This window comes from Megalobrama amblycephala, linkage group LG18, assembly GCF_018812025.1.
Source record: "Megalobrama amblycephala isolate DHTTF-2021 linkage group LG18, ASM1881202v1, whole genome shotgun sequence".
NCBI lineage: Eukaryota > Metazoa > Chordata > Actinopteri > Cypriniformes > Xenocyprididae > Megalobrama > Megalobrama amblycephala.
In genome coordinates this window covers 28,045,301-28,067,506 of record NC_063061.1, presented here as the reverse complement: position 1 = coordinate 28,067,506, position 22,206 = coordinate 28,045,301, and the positions used below count along the sequence as shown (strand labels likewise).

Genomic DNA, 22,206 nt, shown 5'->3' with positions numbered 1-22,206 from the left:
TACAATTTACCAATTTACTCATAGAGCTGCATTAAGATCTCCATATCTCTGGGATTGAGCCATCGAGGGCCTTTAAAATTAAAATACCAAAAGGATATTAAGATATCTTTAATACTTCTTGAGTTACAGGCATGCAAACTTGAGGCAAAAAAAAAAAAAAAAAACACAAGAAGTGCTTTCTGAACTGTCACCATTGGCATATAATGAAACAAAGACTGCTAAAGTCAACAGATTATACTAATAGACCTACAAATCTCTGTGTAAAATTAAAATAATGATGCTGCCATCTTTCTAAAGCCATTTTACACTCCTCTAATTTGACTCCATTTCTCAGGTGAAAATGGTCATTTGAACCCCCTCTACAAAATAGTGAATTACTTCAGTAATTATGCATCCGTGACATTTAATATTTTGGCTTTCATCACTATTTATGTTTGTCTTCCTACAGAAAAAATATTAACAAAATCAAAAATTTGAGCCAGGGAAGTTTCTGAAATTTGTTGGATTTGAAACTAAATGACCTATACGTTTTATATTGCTATACTCTTACTGAATATCAAAATTGTCTCATTTAAAGGAGAAACAAAAGACAAATAAATAATATTTCAATAAAACCTAAAAAATTTAAAGAATTAAAACTAATAAGAATAAAAAAACTAAAAAAGTGACAACATTTGCCAGAAAAATAACGGATATTTAAGGCAGAAATATTAATGAATCTTAACATGTAGCATATTTTACAACTTTATAAAATGATATTTTCTCTAATGCCTCAGATTTGTACAGTGATTGATTTTAAAGTCACATTACGTTTCACGCCGGTCCCTTATTCTGAGAATCCTGACATTTAATTCCCTTGTAACAATGGTGACCAAGACCAGTGGCTAACAGGAAAATGCTTTCAAGCTAATGAAACAGACATTTCTGAAGCACAGAATAAACTCGAAACCCATTTAGACACGTAGTATTGTTTATGTATCATTTATTAATGATAACTATTTTTTGCACAAACATAGAACAAGGTCTACCGAACATCAGCAAGACATTCTATAAAACAGAACCACTGTGAATGGCTTCTCTCATGCACATATGCGTCCTCAATAGTACTCATATATCCGTCCAAAGGAAAAGGAGAGCAAAATACAGCGTTTCGAGATGGAATGAGGGACAAATAAAAAAAGAACCGTAGTACTTTCACGATTGAGCTCATTATGAAGTGAAACGTCGAAATTATATGCTACAGCAGAGTCAGAGCGAAAAAATGTAAAGAAATTTTACAGCTCTTTCACATTTGACCAAAACATTCATTTATAGTGAAGGCAGCATTTGTTGCCCCCCTCCCCCCTTTTTATCACACTTAGCATGTGAGTCAGTGGAACACTATACTTGAGAATTTTCCATAACATGCTGCTCTAAAAAAACACGCACATTAGGATGTTGATGTCAAATCTACATTTGGCTTTTGAGCGCCGGAGGCACTTGAGCACAATGTATAGCATATAAGCACTTATGATTTACTGATTCCATGAACGAGAAAACAAGTGGGGTGTCGCGTATAGGAAAGGAACTTTGGTTTCAAATGAAATGGGCTAAATGGACATATTCAGTATTTGTTTCATTTATACTTTCACATATCTGCAGGGCAAAGTGGTTTTGGATTCAAATTACAAATAAAAGCTTCCCAAAGTACCACAAAATTAAATGGGCATGAATTTGAAATGTGGTTCTTGATAACAGGCCAAAGCTAACACACTCTAGTATGTTAATAATCCAAAATACAAATCCAGTCAAACATAACTCAAAGTGATGATGATTTGAAACAAGCTGCCTGAGAAGAAATGAAGTGAGGAGAATCGTCCGGGTGTGACGACACCTTAAAGTTAAAAAGCACATATCGATTCAACACGACCTCTTGGCAGTGGCTGAGATATATAAATTTAAAGAACTACCTTCATGTCTTGTTCTTCCGTAGTGCTAAATTATAGTAGACTAATTCACAGAACAGAAACACACCATAAAAAAAGCTTTCGGGCTCAATTCCATGACCAAAATTCATTCAAACGCCGTTTTCGGCTGCTTTAGGAGACACTTTTCCTGCTCGTGTTGTAGGTTGTGGACTGATTGTCCTTTTTGGAGTGCAAAATGTCTCACTGAGAAGTGTAACTGTGACATTCCGTGCACTTTTATTAGCAGCAGTTCGGGAATTAGGACCGAAAGTGCATCCCAAGAAGACTGAGACAGCCGTTTGGACAGTATCTGCTCTCACGAGAAAACAACGAGAACAGTCTAAAATAGAAAATAAAAAGGAATCTATAAAAAGGTCTATCCAACACGCATACAAACATCTATCATAAAGTATACAAAATGTGTTCTCATAGATAATTAAATACACATAAATCAGTTTTTAATATATTACACATCTTTAAACACACATTCTGTGTGTATAGATTTATACATTTCGTATATATGTATATTTATATATATATATATATATATATGTATATACGTATGCACAACAAATGAGCATACAAAGAGGCCAAAGTGAAGGAATACAACGTGAAACATTTCTACACGTTCAACATACAAATAATTCCTTGCAAACCAACATCCATCCACTAGGGGGCACTACCTCGCTCTTACTTCTCAGCTGCACTCAGCCGTTTGGACTTAATGAAGGCCATTCCATGTGTCCGCATGTGTGTGTTTAAGGCTCCCTCCGTTTCAAAAGTTTTGGAACATACTTTACATTGAGTGTCCGGGATTCCATCGTTGGACTCCGGGTTAGGCGTATTCTCCTGCTGACCGTTGTGACGTCCGAGTCCTTGGGCCTCCTTCATCTTGTGCACGATGAACAGGTGCCGGGACAGGGAGTGGTGCGAGGTGTAGCACAGGCCGCATTCACGGCACTGGTAGGACGAGACGTCGGTCTTGTGCTGGGGAATGTGCTCGTGGAAACGCACAATGTCCTCGGTGGTGAAGCTACACACGGCACATTTGTGTGTTTTGAAGACATTGATCTTCAGCTTCTTCAGAGGTTGCGAGGATGAGCTCTTGGACCGCTGACCAGGGGTCACGTCCCCTCCGGCCTCCTCCACTTGCTCTTCCCTCTCGGCATCCTCATCTTCAGAGTGGTGCTTTCGTTTAGGACTGGGTAACTGAGGATACAAAACAAAATGAAAACAATTTTATATTTTGTTAGCAAGTTATTATTAAAAAAACAAAACATTTAAGACTAAAAATAATGGTTTTAAGACATCACAGCATTTTAACAGATCTCAAAAAGTTTAGAAAAAATTAGAAAAAATCTAATATACAATATGGTACTGGTAATTTTAAAGAAATTGATAGTTTTATTCAGCAAGCATGCATTAAATTGATCACAAGTGACAGTTAAGACTGTTTTAATGTTACAAAATATTTCTATTTTAAATAAATGCTGTTCTTTTCAACTTTATATTCATCAAAGAATCCTGAAAGAAAAATGTATCAAGGTTTCCACAAAAAAAATTAAGCAGCACAGTTGTTTTCAATATTAAAAACAAGAAATGTTTCTTGAACAGCAAATCAGCATATTAGAATGAATTTTGAAGGATCATGTGACACTGAAGAATGAAGTAATGATTACATTACATTTTAAAATATATTAAAATAGAAAGCATATAATAAAAATTATATTTCACAAAATTGTACTGTGTTTTTGATCAAATGCAGCCTTGATGAGCACATTCTTTCAAAAACATTTAAAAAATCTTACAGATTCCAAACTTTTGAACAGTAGTGTCTAATACACTTGCAAGAGTCCCAGACAATACAAATGCAAATGTGCTAGTCTGTCTGTTGGTTACCTGCTCTTTATCCACGGTGACCTCTGTGCTGCTGGAATCTGCTGGAAGCTTGGCCTCTGTGTCTTTGATGCCATGGACCAATTGAATGTGTTTCTCTAGCAGCAGTCTTTTGGTGAAAGTGCGACTAAGTTCTGGACAGTGTCTGAGAAAACCAAAGAGAGATCTGTTTGACACTCATAAATGTTTGTGATTAGCTTTAGAGTAAAATAAAGTGTTTTAAGCATGCGTGAGGAATCTAGAATTGAAATCACAAGCATGGATGAAACTAATGGACGGTCCAGAAACACATGATACTCACGGACATGAGTAGACCTTCCGTAGTCCCTTGTGTTTGATTCGGTTGTGTCTACATAAACTGTGAGAGGAACTGAAGGACTTTTCACACTGTCGACATGGATGCTTTTTCAGTTGCTGTTGTTGCAGAAAGAAAGAGACTTTCATAATCATGCCCATACAGGTGCAATAATGTACATACATTCAACAAAGTTCATAATGTGTCTTCCATACTTTTCAGATTGTTCCTATAGCCCTGGGTCTTTATAAACTAATTATTAGAAATATAACTGCGAGCAGCAATTATCGAAATTCAAGAGCTTTAATGCTAAGGCAGAAAGAGCATAGGTATAATGTTTTAATTAGCAAGCCTGTAACTATCTCGATCAGAGATGGAAAAGAACATTTACAGGCAATACAGGCAATTTACCATAGGAAATTTATGGTTTAAGCTTTTGAACAGTTATCGAGGTTGAGCCAAAAACCTAGTTTGCCAAAGTTAAAAATAACCTCCAGTATTTAACGATATTTAACGAACGATTCGGTGGACAACGGCGGTCCTAGAGGCAAAGTTGCTAGAATGAGGAGTTCTACCATGTGGTACGAATGTCGTGGATGTGTGCGAAAAATCCTTTACGCACATGAAAAAGTGTCCGATTTATTTCAAATTTCTCACAGGCCTCTAGGGCCGTGATTCAAACAGGCCCAGCGAGTTTTGTTCCTATCTGCCTGTTAACCTTGTCTGATAGCTGCTCAAACTTCAGTGGCCAGTGGCGGACATGGTTTTGAGATGCGTCAATGTGGAAAGTTACTGGAGAGCGCAGCCGCGCTCGTCTCTCACAAGGAACGTCATGGCAGTGATTGACAAGCCAGAGGGCCAATCGTTTACACGATGATCGCGTAAACGATTGGCTGATGTTTTTAAGGGCCTACCTCGTGCACAGATGATGTATATTAATATTATTCCTTTTATCAGTTAGTAAAGACAGTTTCAAGTATTATTGCAAAAAAGTATAAAACAAAACATCCTCTTTAGCACCTTTAAGGAGTTATGAGCCATTTCATACTTTTGACCTTTGTAGCGCCCCTTTCAGGCCGATTGGGGGCAAGACTTGCTGACTTTGAAGACTGTATGAGTACTACCAGCCCTCAAAGTTTCAAGTCTCTGTGACTTACAGTTTGACCTGCCTGATCGCTTTTATGGGAAAATGCTGATCCTTGGAAATTTTAACAATTAAAATAGGCACTAAGTGCTTGAACCCCTAACTAAAACTGGTATAAAACAGTTGTGCTTCATTATATTTTACCTTTCCATGCTCTCTTTTCATGTGCGAGATGAAGACTTCTCTCTGTGTAAACAAGCGGTCGCACTCCCTGCAGGTCCAGCCAGGGCAGGAAGTTGACGATGGGACTTTCTTGGGAAGGTCTGTCCCATTACTGTTCTTCTTTGTCGGGGATGTTGGCTTCTTCTCTCCCTTCTCGAGGCTGTTGATAGAGCTGCTCTCCTTGTTGTTGTTGTTGTTATTTGGGCTCATGGAATTTGTAGGTTTGGAGCTGAGAGGGAGATTGATGCCCAGGTTTGGAGGGCCTTCGATGGTCTTCAAGGTGCCATGCATGGACTTGAAAGAAATAATAATTTTATTATTAAAATATATTATAATTTAATCAATATTTTATTATTATCATTTTTAATATTAAATAATAAAAAGTTTTCTTAAGTACAACTTTTTTTTTTACAATTACAATTTTTTATTAAAATTTATAATAAAAAATATATATATATATATATGTTTTTAAATTTAAATATAATTTAAATGACCTGTTGATACAATTTATTATGGCAAATGACAATTAATTTAAAAAAAAAAAAAAAAATCACAGATTTGACTCCCTTACTTTAATATGATCCAACATGAGCTGCTTTTGGGCATAGTGCATCGAACAGTCTGGACACTTGAAGACAGATACTTTCTGATTAGATATGTGCTGGTCAAAGTGCGTGTAGAGCAAAGTCTGCTGGGTAAAAACTGTGTCACACATGGAGCACTTGTAGATCAGCCTGCAAAACAACACATAATACATTGTCAGTGAAAAGAGCATTTTTGTTTGGTTGCCTGTTCCTACTTGAGAAGTAGGAATGTACACCTATATATTACAAGGTTGAATAGCTCAGGCCGAACAAAACAACATTCTCTGTCTATAAAGTAAGCATTGTGTTGAAGGAATTATTCCATACGGAAGCTTATCAGCTCATTTATGTGTCAGACATCTGCATTAAACGCTCACGTTGTCAATAAACCAGCTGATCATGTTTCCAACATGGATACAGGTAACACAGGAAGTACAAACAAACCATCTGGCCTTTTCATTAACAAGTGCTGATGAACATGACAGGCCTCATGGGGAGTGGTTGGGTTCAAAGAGAGGACACACTAATTAAAGCCACCGTACATAATTTCTTTCTGCACCTGAAAAGGTCAGTGGCGTATGAGTTATAAAAGAACCGATTTGACACTCCTATTGAGTTTCCCTCCACTCTACTACTACTAAGAATTACTGCAAGCTTGTTTTGTCAGAATGATGGCAGTGTTTAGTCTACGCGTGCTTTTGCACGATAGGAAAATATCATCGTGGATTGTTTTTTTTCACTAAGGGTAGAACACTAACTATACATCTTCAAAGCATAACTACCCATTAGTATCATCTGCAATAAACAATCTTACACAGCTCTATGAAATACTTGTTTCTGATTGGTATATTGTGGCGCTCTGAGGTCAAATATTTTTGTATAATGACTGCTCAATTGAATAACAGCCCATTTTCCCAGAAAAACTTAGCTGTGTGTTTCATGTTCCAGGGTTTCTTCTCACATAATACAATTACTTCAACTCAAATCAATATTTCACGTCTATTTATTAACTCATTTGTCAAGTAATAAATAGAATATGAAATCAGATGACCCATTTGGGTTTATTTTGGTTTCATGACTGGCTATTTATAGATTTTCCTTTACTTAACCATGTGGTTTCTCAAAAAAAACCTTCAAGAACGAAAACTGGAGAAAGACGATATCATGAATCAATCACACTATTTTATAAATTCTATAAATGTATAGAGAAATTACTCACTTAGGCTCTCCGATTTTAACTCCTGGATGCTGGGTGTAGGCGTGGGAATGTGTACCGGGGGCCGATTTAAAAGCCATGGGGCAGATGGGGCATTTGTAGAAGATTTCACAGTGCGACCCCTGAATGTGTGATTTGAGAGCAGCAACGTCAGCGAAGATGACACTACAGTGAACACAGCTATGACCAAAGAAGAAAAAAGAAAGTGTTATTCTTTAATATAACTCTTTTTTTGTTTCCATAATCGACGCCAGTCACCTTTAATGCGGCATCAATCATGGGTGAATGGCAGTATAATAACAGTGAATAGCTCTGTGATTGCTGTTTTGAAAGCATGACGAGCCCTTGTTTCATATTCCACTCAAACCCAATTAAACACTTAGGCACCTTTTTTATTTCAATACATGTTTTATGCATAAATAGGAGCTTTTAAGTCAACTCAGAAATAAGAATAAAAAGAGGTCAGTAGGGGTGGATACACTCATCTCACAAATTGGTTCAATACATGACAATGAATTCGTGACTTCATACGCCCTAAAAAAGTTTCTTATTGCAATCAATTTTTCATATCCTCAACGCATGTTGCTGCATTTTTGAATTGTGAAATATTGTGGCATTATGCATTGCTACACCCCTAGTGGTCAGTGAAAATAACTACACAGTTTTGATAATCTCTGGCTGAGGTTAAATGCCCCCCAGTGTTGTATTAATTTGCTTTGCATAAATAAATAAGTAATAAACAAATATATTATACTTGAAAAATAAAGCTATTTCTAGGAATCATGGAGCTTGTCTTGGCCTTGACAGTTATAGGGAGTAATGCAGTACTAACCGATAGCCCACTCGGCGTGTGTAGTGCAGGCAGTTCTTGGTCACATGGGACTGAAAATGGACAGACCGACAGATAGCTCCACATTCAGGGCAGATATATGGAGACTTGTGCTGATGGATCCGCAGATGGGAAGCAAAGCTACACTGGTTTGGCAGTAGCATTTGGCAAATGGTGCAGGTTTTCTGTTTTAGTTGAAAGAAAAGCACAAACTATTTGTTAAAAAGGTCTTTAACACAACTTTTAACTACTTCTGTAAATAAAAGAGGAAGCCAGTGTTGTAGTACTTAATTACCACTCAGACTTCGCTCCCCTACTGATGTAGGAAAGGGATCTTATTATTATATTACCACCCCTTAAGCTGCATGTTTTCTGCACTGTCATTTTGTTTTCGCAAGTTCTAACACCATGGCAAAAGTTTGAGCGAAGCATGCTAACTGTTCTGTCGTTGGCTGCACACTCAAGCACAGAACACTATTTAGAGTCTTATTAGTTTGGATAGCCTGTAAGTTGACCTTGGCAAGCTCGATTTCTAAAAAAGGAGCGTTTCTGTCCGAACAATATTTTGGAGAAAATATTAGACCATTCATAGCATTTGATAGCAATCATCAATGTTAGCCTGAAACGTCCAGTTGCATTCGAAAAGTTGTAACCTCCTCCTGAGTCTCTCCATCAGTGTCCGACTACAGATTGTACAATGTAAGTCTGAACACTGTTACTGACAATCATAATTTTAGCCGCGTTGTTGTTGTTGAGCAACCGAAGCGCGAGCTGTTAAAGCTCCGCCCTCTTCTGGAAAGCGGTCAGGGAGCAGCAACTCATTTGCATTTAAAGGGACACACAAAATGGCATGTTTTTGCTCACACCCAAATAGGGGCAAATTTGACAAGCTATAATAAATGATCTGTGGGGTATTTTTAGCTAAAACTTCACAGACACATTCTGGGTACACCAGAGACATATTACATTTTGTAAAAGGGTCATAATAGGTCCCCTTTAAGGTTGGACTCTACCCTCTTCAGGTCTTGGCCTGGACTCTGACTCAAATGAGCTGGTCTCGACTACAACACAGAAGGAAGCTGAGGATCTTTCCAACTCTTACAAATAATCACAAATAATACATGCACCCACCTGTCCACCTGACTCGGGAGCCTGCTGGTAGTGCATTGCAAGAGATGATTCTTCCTGAAATGTCTCACTACACTCCAAGCACTTCAGATTCGATTTGCAGACCTTGGAGGCGTCCTTATCCAGTGGCATGGCAGCAACAACGGGGGCTGAAGAGGGTGCGGAGATCACTGTGGTTGGGTTTCCCTTTCCTTGACTCCCCACTATGGAGGATCCAAGATTAGCTGAAGAAGTGGGAGCGCTGGAGGTTATTGATGGTGCTAGGATCATCTGGTCAGCTGGAATTGGCTTCAAGATGAGATGTGAACACTGCATGACAACCCCTTTGTCTTTGTGTCCCCTAGCATGTGATAGAAGGCTGCACTTGTTGTAGAAGACCAGGTTTTTGGCGCAGTGGTTGCAAGTGACCTCAATGCGAACACTTCTACGGTCATAATGCTGAGTGAGGCTTTTTTCCAGGGCAAAGGAATCACCACATTCTAAGCACTTGTAGCCACGGGATGGTAAGGATATACAGGCAGAAGTCGGAGGGCTGAGATTGGGTACATAAACTGGCACTGGGTTAATGCTACTCAAAACCTTATTGAAGGCCTCTACCACTGAGCTCTGGGAGCTGGTTAGGACCTGGACCCGAGACACTTTCTTTTGTTGTTGTTGGGCCAACATGGCTTGTTTGAGGGGCTGTTGGGACTTGGTCAGGACCTGGTGGAGCTCAGCCGTTGATGGATTCTGAGGCAAGAGATTTAAGTTAGTTAAGTGGACTGTCTTTGGCACAAGTTTGGTGTTTGTTAGGCTGGAAGCAGGCACCATGACAGTTTGTTGCTGAATGGCATTAGCAGCTTTGAGGATGGCGCTGCTGGCACTCTGAACGGATGCCGCCGGTATGACAGTCGCCTTTACAGTTGTATTGTTGGCAAGTTTCAGATTAATTACTTGGGAACCTGCCGTCTTGACGGCTGAAACGGGTAAAAAGGCAGTGGCCACGGGTTTGATGGTCATTTGTTTAGTTACCTCAATGGCAGAGCCTCCAGAAGTTGCTACTACTGTGGTTGGCAAAGTTGTTCTGGTGGGAGATGAGAAAACAGAAGTCGAGGTTGGAGAGGACAGCAGAGAAGAGACAACATTGGATGAAGAATCAATACCTTTCTTCAAGACGTCAGGATCAAACTCGGGCAGAATTCTGGTAACTGTCCTCTTGATCTGCCCTGATGATGTCTTGATTGTTTTGATGCGGACTTTGGGAATGACTGGTATGGATCCTGCTGGAGATGTTGGAGACTCTTTGCTGCTGCTTTCGCTGGTAACACTGCAAGGACTCTCAGGTTGTTTCGAAAGCATCTTCTTGCCAAGCTCCAGAGCTGACTCCTGTTCTGGTGATTTCTCTGTAACCTTAGGGATCTCTTTAGCCTCTCTTGGTGAGTCTTGAGGTGTAGCAAGGGAGTCTGGAGACATTGCTTCTGTGCTAGCTTTCTTTGCACTGAGTGCTGCAATTGCAGCAATGCAGGATGAGAGCTTTGCAGATGATTTGGCCTTGGCCTGGGAGAGGTTGGCCGTGCTCAACTCAATGACTGGTTCTCCAGGCTCTTTTGCTTCTTGGGATCTGGAGGTTTCTTTGGAGGGCTCCTCAGTTTTTCTTGGTTTTTGAGAGTCATACAGGTTTGAGTGTTCCATTGTGCCATTGGTGCTGCTACCATTCTCAACTTTCATATGATTGTAGTTGCCATTTGTTCTTGGTCTAGATGGAACATCTGGTTTGGTGAGTTGAGATTGAGGCTCTTTTTTCTTTGTGCTCAGACCAGTTAGAGGGTTTGGTCTAAATGGTAAATTACTTTGTTTATCAGCAGGGTCATCTACTTCAATCTTGTCATCATCATCAAACTCCTCGGCACTGGAGATGGGACTAAACTGGTTGAATGTGGAGATATTTCCTGCCATCCCATGGATTTCACTTTTTTGAAGCTTGTTACTCTCTTTACTGTATCTATTGTTGGGTGAAACAGGCAAGAAACCGTTGTGCAGTCCATTTCCTACAGTGGGATGAACATCTTTCTCTGAGAGATGTTCAGTGGTATCAAAATTCCGGACGTTCTTAACAATAACACTAACCCCAACATCTGGACCGGAAGAGACATGGGAGTCCTCTTCATGGTGGGCATGGTGTTTGAGTTGTCCCTCATGATCATCATGGCCGGACTCAATGGCAGCCTTGGGATCGACCATATCAGGAATGTCAAAGGCTGCAAGCAGATCATCAAAGTCTGGGGTTTTCATGTCGCCCATGGTCTTATAAGAATGAGCTAAACACCTTTGAGAAAAAAGGGAAAAGACATTCTATATTACACTCTGTATTACAATTAGAGAAAAGGGTTGCTGCACATTTTTTAAAAGTCAAATTTAAGGCTTTTTAAGACCTTTTTAAGACCTGAAGTGTACATATATTGATATTTTCAAAGTTGTTTCAAAAGTTTGTTGATAATGATAATTAGATTAGATGATATTTTGTTGAGTGTGTTTTTTTTGCTGGTACCATGGCTGTTTTAGGCCTGTTGTGGACAGCTGACTCATGAAGACATTCATATTATTCATATTCTGTGCTATGGTTAGTTCATAGCAGTAACAGAAATCAACATCTTTATTAAGGGGCAATATTTGCCACCTTCAACTGATTTCCAGAGTCACTTTTACCAGTTAGTTCTTTTTTTTTCTAAACTTATTAGATGTATGCATCACTTTTTATGTCAAATTCTAACATTCAAATTCAATTCAATTAGAATAATAACACAGTATAGGTCTGTTACCAATCAAACGAAATCATTATCAACAAAATCCATCTTTGTAATGCAGAGGTGAGCAGGTGACACAGAAGCGGCATTAATATATTTGCAATGCATTTACAATTAGTCTACATAAATTTAATTCAATATTTAAATATGAAATGATTTCTACTTTAAACTTTTTAATTAAAATACACTTTAAATATAAAACTAAAAATACCAGTAGGTGGCAGCAAGACACTGTCTTAATGAGTGAATCATTCATTCAACCGATTTGTTCATTCAGGAACGAAGCTGATTCGTTCAAAACACGGATTCAGTCAGTAAAATCATCGCTGTCTGCTGCACGGACACAAAACTGTATCTAAAATGTACTCACAATGTAACTTATCGTTTAACTGTATAAAATAAATATCACATTGACAATCGTGCTGATATTTGGGGAAAGCAGCACTTGCTTGTGAGATATTGTAATATAACTACGTATGATGTATTCATCATATGCCCCTGTATCTTGAATTTTTGGGGCATATATCTGCATAGCCTACATCGCGCAGTGAAAGCTTGAGTGACAAACTCAGCTCGTACATCGTTAAAACAATAATTATGATAACATCATAGACCATACATATCACACACACCCCTACGCACATAACTGAACTAACATTTACCCATTTCTTCTGCTTCTCTCTTCCTTTCGCGTGCAGGAGACAGCACATGCTGTGACTGTCGTAAATGCCGCGAATTGTCACGTGAACAAGCAAATCCACAAAGAAAGAAGGCTATGTACGCTAATGAGATAGTTTTAGATAGTAAGTGATTTAGATATGCCCAAGTCAACGTGTCATCTAAAATTTAAGACCTCTCATATGTAAAAATAAGACTTTTTATGGCCAGCAATTTGAAAAATCTATTTTTCAAATTGCAGACCTTTTAACACTCTGAGGTCTAAAAACGCGCCGGCGCGTTTTGCAGGTTTTTTTTTCACATTGCAGCAAAACAGACTTAAAATACTCCGTCATTTTTTGTCATAGAAACATAAGTAATACATCAATTGAAACTATAGAATATCTCCTTTTATTTGTATACTCTCAGAGTAAAAACAAAATGTTGTGCTTTTTGTAAAATAAAGAAAACTAACATGATGCGTGATCTCTCATCTCCCTCTGAACGAAGTCCAATCTGATAGTTCTCAGAAAATGAAGTGTAACTTAGTGAATACTAATCACAAAAAATTAATACTTATGTCTAACAAAACGTTGAAATGTCAGGTTTTAAATCGTGCAAGTCAAATCGAAAACAAACATTCTGTGTTTATGTAATCTGTATGAAAAGAGAGCCATGTCAGAAGTCCGTGATTCAGCTCATTACCCACTAATGCGGCCACACCCACGGAGCCAGCGCTATTCACAGGCAAATTCAGAGACAACACATGCATTCATCATCTCAATCGTGTATTTATTGCCTTGAAAATTGTTTATCTGGATGAAAAAGCCATGGTTAGCGATCTCTGGAAGACATTCAGTAAATTCCTGTTTGTTTTCTTCTATTGATAAGTTTTAAGTGAGTTTTTGTTTCTTTAGCGCCCTCCGGCTGTAGTATGAATTGGTAAACACCATTCATGGAATATCGTCTTCTTCTTAGGTGAATTTGTGGACTAAAATGCACAGAGCGCCCTCCGGCTGCAGTATGAATTGCAAACACCAGCGCTCATAGAGATAACAATGAATATTAAATAAAAAATAACTCCTCTGTATAGAAAATTGACATAAACATATGAGAATCCTATATTTCTCCAAATGTGCATGCTTTTAAACTAAAAGCCTATATTCAGACTCTTTGCATCACAGAAATACATTATATTTTAAAGTATAATATAAAACCATTATTTTATATTGTAATAAAATTTTTCTGTATGTTTCATATACCATGATGAGCTTGAGACATCACAGAAGTTTTTTTTCACAGCCTACCTGACTGAAATGCCTCATTAATATGCAAGTCTTTTCAGGTCATTACTATTCAATTCTTTTGTCTTCACAGGTGAGAATGAGCCATTATTCATGGAGATTCACGCCTCCTCGCATACCGTGTTTCTTGGCAAAAAGTGTCTTACAAAAACTAAATCAGTATATTGTTATAAATGAAAGAGTAGTCAGCATAATTTTTACATAATTTTGAAGCAAAAACTCTAGTCTACAACCTTCAATACCCAAAAGTCTTGTGAACACAGATTTAATATACTTTTATTGGCCTTATATCAGTGACTTAAGTTTTTTGTTTTTTCAGTAACCACGCATAAACGTTATTCCTTCAAAAACACAAACATGTACACACATGTTCCTCACATATTATGGTAGCCTAGTTTGTGCTGAATACAGTGTAATGACACTTGTGTCATTAATATGTTTATGAACAACTGAAAAAAGCACAAATGTCAGGGCATGTCAAAACTTCTCCAGGCCCCAAATCAGCCTCAGACTCCAGAGGGTTAAGGATGCGCGGGAAAACCGGAGAAGTATTCTTGCGTTAAACTATGCAATATATAAAATTACCACAACTAAATGTCTTTTCGAGGCATTAAAACTATTAAAAATCTATGCACCAAATGCATAAACTTATTACAAACATTCAATAAAAAGCACCTCTTACTGAGATACAAATTGAGTTCGGCTAAACAGATGTAAATAAAAATGGAAAGGTGAATTATTTGGCAATTTTTAAAGGAGTTTTATACCAGTAAATAATCCAGTATATAAAGGTGCAGAAAAATAGTAAGAATTGCCCAAATATAACGTGTAAAACATAATCTAAACATTAAAAAATAAAGAAACAGAAAACTGAGGAATTCGAAATACTGAATTTATTAAGCCTAAGCATTTTTTTTTTTTTTGCAATTTTTTTGCAAAGGCACTAGAATGCAGGACCAAATCTGCAAACATAAGAAATAAAGAAATAATTAAAAGTGACATTATGGATAAAAGAATACATTTGTATAATACAAAAACAACAAAATGTAACAAATGACTAAAGAAATGAATAAAGAATTAAAATATCTTTAAATTATACAACAAATAATGAATTTATAAAATAACCACATAGAAAAAAGACCACATTGTGTAAAAAACAATACATTTTATAAAGAAAAAATAACAGATTTGGTCCTCCATAAGGTTGATCCTACAATATCAGCACAGACTAAAAACACAACATATGAACATCACCATTTGGCGTATTTAAAGTGTTAATCATAAGGAAAATAAAGCTGTGCTGTGCTACGGTTAGCCACCCCCATTACTCCTGCTACTGCTGCTTTTATTGAAATGGAAGAGAGCACTGCAGCCCTGCCTCCATTACAGCTAATAACATCTGCACGCACAGGGTATGCAGGGCCAAGACGGCCTTCCCCGCACACAATGGAGCCAATGTGGTAAGGCGTGTAAGCAGAGAAGGAGCAGCAAACAAAAGACAGAAAAGGAATGAGAGAAATAACACAAGGACAAGAGGATTTTAATGAAATACATTAAGCAGTTGAAGCCAGTATGGGGCCTAAACACATTTACAGCAGCCTGATTTCAAATGAGGGTGCCACTCACAGGAGAACAACTGTGATTCTCGGGTTTCTATCCGAGGCCTTTAAAATCAGGCCACTGTACGACGCGGTAGCCAACAATATAGAATATCACACATAATAAAAGTGAACACACACACACACACACATGCAAACATATAGAAGTGGAAACATGCAAATGAGCCACTCCTCACCCTCGGTGTTCCGACAACTACAGCAAACAATCTTGCTTTGCTTCCCTTCTTCCTTCCTCTTACCACCTCCACAACAAAACACCACCACCCCCTCCTCCTCCTCCTTTCTCCCTGACAGCAGAGGGGGGAAAAAAAAAATCCACTTTTTGCACTAGGCAGGGCCCATCAAGAAACGATCCACCAGGAGGGCTGGCATGCCAAAGACCATTCTGGATGGCGACCACTATGAATAACAGCACACAGTGACCCACGGTCACCATATCTGCTCAGTTCTCATGGCTGCCTCCCATCCCTGATGTGCATAACCGTCTCGAGGTGTGTAAAGACTGTCTCTCTGACATCCCTGCTCGGGGCTGTATCACTCCTGAAGACCCCTTTGCCATTTTGGCTGCCATGAAGCAGTCGGCTATCTGCCTGTAGCACAGTGACTGTATTGTTTCCTAGCCTCCTCGTCTGCCTCAAACCGGTTTCAGCCGGTTCCGGTCACCCTGCATAATGTGTGTGCTGCAGTGCAGCCACACAGGAGACACGGGAGCTGCCAGTTTCTTCATCAAATCTTCAATATTCCTGCAAAATACTCCTGCTTTGAGTGTGTGTTAATATTATCAGAGAGGTTTGTGTTCAGAATGCGTGTACAATTCACGTTGCCGAGCCGAATCAAACGCTAGGCCTGAAAAACACGAGACTATGGAGGATGTTTATGAAAAATACATGCACACCAGAGGCTCTGAGCTGGTTTATATGGATTGATGGATGGATGAGAGAAGGAGAAATGAAAAGCCAAACAGCAGATGCACATTCCAAAGGAAACCCACAAGCACCCTGTAAACCAAAACCACAAGATGATCACCGTTTCCTGACAGAAGAAAACAAGACACAGAGACAGCAAGTAGAATTTAAACAGGCTCGGTACCTGACCTCTTTTTGATTGTGCCTCTCGCTTTTACCCCATTCTGCAGCACTGGACTGTTTCTACTTCCTTCTCTGCCTCCCCTCTCCCTCTCTCTCTCTCCCTCACTCTCTCCATGGTCCCTGTTCCTCTCTTCTAGCCAGTGTCCCTGCTTCCTCCTCTCGTTTTTCCCCCAGAAAACCAGTGAGAAACACGGATCTTTGTCAATTAAAATCAGCCGCTCGTCCCCTAATCCTCCAGCCCTGGGCAACCGTGTCCGGTCTCTGCCAAACGAGAGAGAAAACAAAGGCCGTGACACGTATAAAAACACACACGCAGAGACACACAAACAGGGAAAAAGTAGGCTCTCGCCCTACCCCGCTTCTCCTCGGCCCTACTACCGGGAATCTTCGTGGAAAGGCTTATGCAAGACGTCAGTCCAGCCAGGCCCCATTCTGTATGAGTGTGATTTTTTTTCTCTTCACTATGAGCCTGCTGGTTCTTGTTCTATAGGTCACTCTCTCCTCTGCAGATGCACGGCAGCGCAGGGAGGAAGGGGGCAGTGTTCTGACAAGCAGCCCTGGCCTTTTGTCTTTGAGTGCACTCGTGGGGGGGAGGGGGACGCGGGATGAGACTCTGGCTCAGGACTGCAACCAGCTGCTGCAGCCAAAGAAGACAAACAGATTTGAGGAGAAAGGCAGATAGATGAGAGAAACAGGCAGAGGAGAGGTGGAGAAATAATGAGGGAATATGAGACGTGACTGGAAGGAGGGGTGTAAGGGGAGAAGGGAAGCTCTTCTGGAATGAGAGACTGCAAGCAGGAAGAACAAAGGCCCATGATGGCGTTGGCTAGATTGAAGATAGAATGCAGTTGAATCGTGTTTGCGTGTCGTTTTTTTTTCATACGGGTGCATGCTGAAATATTCAATCCTTTTGGCTCAGGTATATTTGTAGCATCAAAAAGATAAATAAAACCAAGTGACATTATCTATAATAATCATTCAATGCAGTGATGGTGTTGTTTACTTAAATTATGGCCCTATGGCGCAATTTACTAAGCCGCAAATGTAAAAATAAGCACTTGTTTCTGCCGTTTGGCCTTTGTCAAGCAAACAAGCTAATCTGAGACACCCTAACAAAGCAGAAAATACCAAACCAAATGCTATTCCCAACACTAGATAACATATGAGTCACATATCAGAACAACACAGATTCCGTTTGGTTATTTTTCTTTAAAGTCAACATAAACTGCCATTCGCAACCTATTGTACTTCCATTATCTGATGTAAAAAACAGAGATTTCATTCATTGTGAAGTCACTGGATTGTGAAAAATGGGCAGTATGCAGCATAACCAAATGTGAGTTTACAAAAACACAATGCCACAAAACAGTTGTTTGGCTATTGGTTAGCATTATCCAATAGCATTGTAAGGCCTATGTGATGACATCAGCAGTCATGTCGTTTCACAGGATGTAAAGGGTTAGTTCACCCAAAAATGAAAATTCTGTCATTTATTACTCACCCTCATGTCGTTCCACACCCGTAAGACCTTCGTTCATCTTCGGAACACAAATTAAGATATTTTAGTTGAAATCCGATGTGGATACGATATGCACCGAAGCTTCCTGAAGCAGTGTTTTGAAATCGGCCATCACTATATAAGTCATTATTTTGTTTTTTTTTGCGCACCAAAAATATTCTCATCGCTTTATAATATTAATATTGAACCACTGTACTCACATGAACCGATTTAAATATGTTTTTAGTACCTTTATGGATCTTTAGAAAGGAAATGTCATTGCTCCCTATGAAGGCCTCACGGAGCCATCGGATTTCTTTTAATTTGTGTTCCGAAGATTAACGAAGGTCTTACGGGTGTAGAACGGCATGAAGGCAAGTAATAAATGACAGAATTTTCATTTTTGGGTGAACTAACCCTTTAATATTACAAAGATATTTTTGTCCAAAAGTCACTTATAATATAATAATGACATGCATGAAGAAAGTAAATGGGGTCGATTTTGATTTCTTGTTGACTTTAAATAAAAATGGAGAAAGTTATATTCCAACTATAATGAATTATTACAAACAATATTGCTGACTAAATATTCAATTTCAATCAGAAAAAAATAAAGGACGGGACTAGATTTATCCATTGGAAATTGAGTGTATTGTGAAAAGTGCCAGTATGCAGCCGAACCGAAATCAAGATTACAAACACACAATGCCTAAATTGTTGTCTGGCTATTTGTTAAAGGGCTGGTTGATTATAATTTCACTTTTTTTAACTTTAGTTTCTGTGTAATGTTGCTGTTAGCGCATAAACAACATCTGCAAAGATGCTCAAACTTCAATGCAAAGGGAGATATTTTGTTTTACAGAAATCACTGTTTAAGGACTACAACAAACTGCTGGTAGGAACTACAACAAGCTTCTTCCCAGGTTGGTGACGTCGCTAACCTAAAATTTACATAAACCCTGCCCCCGGGAACACGCTACAAAAGGCCATGTCGGGCTTCTTTAGAAAAGAGGAAGGGATGTTGTAGTAGAGTGTTGTTGTCATGCCGTCATTTTACGCCGAACTTCTTCACAAACTGAGGGACTGCTAGTCAATGAGTTGAATCAACTACATAAATTTATCCACTAACCGTTCAGAAACGTCCAGATGCATTCTAAAAGTTGTTCCTGAGTCTCTCCATCAGTGTCTGACTCCGGTTTGAACAATGTAAGGCTGAACACCATTACTGACAATCCTCATTTTGGCTGCGTGAGATTCTCCAGCTTTGTTGTTGTTGAGCAACCTAAGCATGAGCTGTTAAAGCTCCGCCCTCTTCAGGCCAGGAGCAGCAGCTCATTTGCATTTAAAGGGACACACACAAGAACGGCATATTTTTGCTCACAACCAAATGGGGGCAAATTTGACAATCTATAATAAATGAACTGTGGGGTATTTTGAGCTGAAACTTCACAGACACATTCTGGGGACACCAGAGACTTATAATACATCTTGTAAAAGTCCAATCCAGTCCAATCCAATAGTGTTGCACGGCTTACGTAATGACATCAACAGTGAAGTCTTTAACAGGTTGAGCATGTTACAGCATTTTGATTAAATATTAGATATAAAATTAATTAAATATATTGATATTTACTTTATATAAATATATTAATAAATTTATATTAAATATAGACATTTTTTTCAAAGAACCAATCCAAGCAAGACATGCATTAAGAAAGTAAATGGGATAAATTTTGATTTAATGTTGACTTTAAATAAAAATATAGAAAGTTATATTTCTACTGTAATGCAATATTAAAAATATATTAAAAAGAAAATGACGATAATTTCTTGTGTTATATAAAGAAAACATTGGTGGTTGTGGCCTACATGAGGATTCTTTAGCTCTGGCCCCTGAATCATTTACAGGGAGGTTCACTTCTGATGACTTCTGGAATGAGAAGAACATGAATGCATGTAGCTTTTGCACAACAAACCAACAGACTTAAAGTCCAGCGAACAAAAACCTCCAATCATACCAGAAAACCATGACGGCAGCAATGGCCAATAAATGCATGTAATGTATCCCCACCATCATCAGCAACCCTCCTGGCCTTCCACAATGACAGCTATCGGAAGGATCAATTCAAAGAGCAAAGAACAGATGCTGACCTACCTGTGGGTTATTGTAAGAAAGGACTGTGTCTCAATTAAAAGCTTGCATGTGAGGGCTCTTCTTCTCAGCAGGGCAGCAAAGGCAAATATCAAAAGCAAGAAGGCCAGCCATGATTCTTGCTGCTGCACCACCAAATTCAGCTATGCACAGCACAACCTAGAATGACAAACATCATCAGTATTCATGAAAGAGGGACTCAGGAATACATTGCAGTGCTGTCAAAAAGCATTGCAAAACGTTGCTCATGGGTGCAAGCAGCCCTCATGACAGCACAGCTCTAAAATGAGATGAGAATGCATGGCTTTCCCCCTGCCGAATACAGCAGTAAGACATGGAGAGAGGTTGCTGCCCACCCCCCGAGATGCAAGCGCAGTCACATGACCGCCCGTGTCCTATTGATTCCTTAAATCGTGTGATAAAACTACAAGCTGCAACATTGTAACATTCGAGTTGCAGAACGTTCTATGACGCCACCACGAATTCTCGCACACCGCGGAGTGTTTATTCGCTGTTATTAACCGAAATAATTATGTTTTTTTTAATTGGGAAGTGTTCTCTCAAAGCTTGCCCATACATTGCAGCCTGTTTCCAAAAGGCGTCGGTATGGAACGAACATTTACGTTATATAACCACGTTTTTGTACTTCACTGTTTTAAATGAGTGAGATTTTTGTGACTGTCAATCCCACAAGCACTTGCGATTACGATTCAGCAAATCGGCTCTTTTGAACAGCTCATTTTTAGAAAAAGTGATTCAGTGAATCTTTTACGTCATGACGCAATTACGCCATACGTGCTTCCGGCGTGCTTTAAAACAGTTTATTACGTTTTTATAAACATATTTATGTGTCTTGGTGCAGTTTGGTGCAGCCTTTATTCAGATTCAGAAGTAATAGTAATTTAGAATCTAGAAAATGACAAAAAGCAAATTCTAGGATCTCTTGGCTGTAAACGTTTTAGTTGAAATGTTTGAAAACGTTTAATAAAACATTAAAACCACATGTGTAGCACACCGAAATACAACAAAATACCCTATTTCCTGAACGTTTTGTATTGTGTTTTAAAAATGTACTTTTTTTAAAAGTTATTTTATATTGCTTAATTTTTTGTTCTCGTATGGAGCTGACTCGAGAAATTCTCGGACCACTGGTTCGTGAACCATTCGTTCAGTCCGGTTATATGAACCGATTCAACAGATTCGTTGAAAAGATCCGACTCATAAGAACAATTCTTTCACCGCACTTGGATAAAGAAAATCTTCGGCAGTTCGGCGGGTAAATGATCTGAGATCATATATCATTGATCTCTTTCGCAAAACAAGACCATGCAATGTACTTACGCTCTTAAAATAAGGCGAAATGCTGGAAGTGGAACATTTTGTGCATTGTTAGTTGTGTGTCACACTTACCCATGAATCACTGCGGTGATGGCTATTCGCTCCTCATAATCTTCAAGATCGGACTTAATATTTAAAGATGCTCCTATTGAATGAGATTTTTTTATTATAATATTCAGCTGTTGATATGCTTAACATCATGCGTTTACATACTGGTGTGTGAGTGGCAGCCACCCAGTTCAGCTCCTCATAGGATCAAACCTGATTCCCAGAAGTCTTTGCTGCACACATCAGCAGTGTGCTGGTAGATAAACAGGAGTCTCTAGTACACAATTGAAATACATTATTAATATGTGACCCTGGAGCACAAAACCAATCATAAGGGGAATTTTTGAAAATTATACATCATCCGAAAGCTGAAGAAATAAGCTTTCTATTGATGTATGGTTTGTTAGGATATTTGGCTGAGATACAATATTTGAAAATCTGGAATCTGAGGGTGCAAAAAAATCTAAATATTGAGAAAATCGCCTTTAAAGTTGTCCAAATGAAGTCCTTAGCAATGCA

At 38.8% G+C, this 22,206-nt stretch overlaps 1 protein-coding gene across 8 annotated transcripts; it reads right to left on the bottom strand.

The window, feature by feature from the left end:
• Nucleotides 1–965: 965 nt before the first annotated feature.
• Nucleotides 966–21,887, bottom strand: znf532 (zinc finger protein 532). Of its 8 annotated transcripts, XM_048165916.1 has the most exons (12): nt 21,712–21,887; nt 20,305–20,460; nt 20,019–20,079; nt 11,307–11,505; nt 9,204–11,181; nt 8,076–8,257; nt 7,247–7,423; nt 6,015–6,177; nt 5,426–5,737; nt 4,144–4,256; nt 3,846–3,987; nt 966–3,155 (listed from the first exon to the last, which is right to left on the bottom strand). In XM_048165916.1, exons 4-12 carry the CDS (start codon nt 11,450–11,452, stop codon nt 2,637–2,639), a joined length of 3,732 nt encoding a protein of 1,243 aa, XP_048021873.1. In that variant the 5' UTR covers nt 11,453–11,505; nt 20,019–20,079; nt 20,305–20,460; nt 21,712–21,887; the 3' UTR covers nt 966–2,636. The 8 variants fall into 8 exon arrangements, with proteins under 8 accessions (XP_048021873.1, XP_048021866.1, XP_048021870.1 ...); XM_048165909.1 differs by lacking the exon at nt 20,019–20,079 and having other exon boundaries at nt 9,204–11,505; XM_048165913.1 differs by lacking the exons at nt 20,019–20,079; nt 20,305–20,460; nt 21,712–21,887 and adding exons at nt 16,658–16,912; nt 17,006–17,915 and having other exon boundaries at nt 9,204–11,505.
• Nucleotides 21,888–22,206: the final 319 nt, after the last annotated feature.

Excerpts from the sequence above, each read along its gene's own strand:
- znf532 (XM_048165909.1), bottom strand. The coding sequence starts at position 11,480 with ATGGGCGACATGAAAACCCCAGACTTTGATGATCTGCTTGCAGCCTTT. Across the intron at positions 5,738-6,014 it reads TCATGTTGGATCATATTAAA|TCCATGCATGGCACCTTGAA; the intron begins GTAAGGGAGTCA and ends ATTTCTTTCAAG. Across the intron at positions 3,156-3,845 it reads TCACCGTGGATAAAGAGCAG|TTACCCAGTCCTAAACGAAA; the intron begins GTAACCAACAGA and ends TTGTATCCTCAG.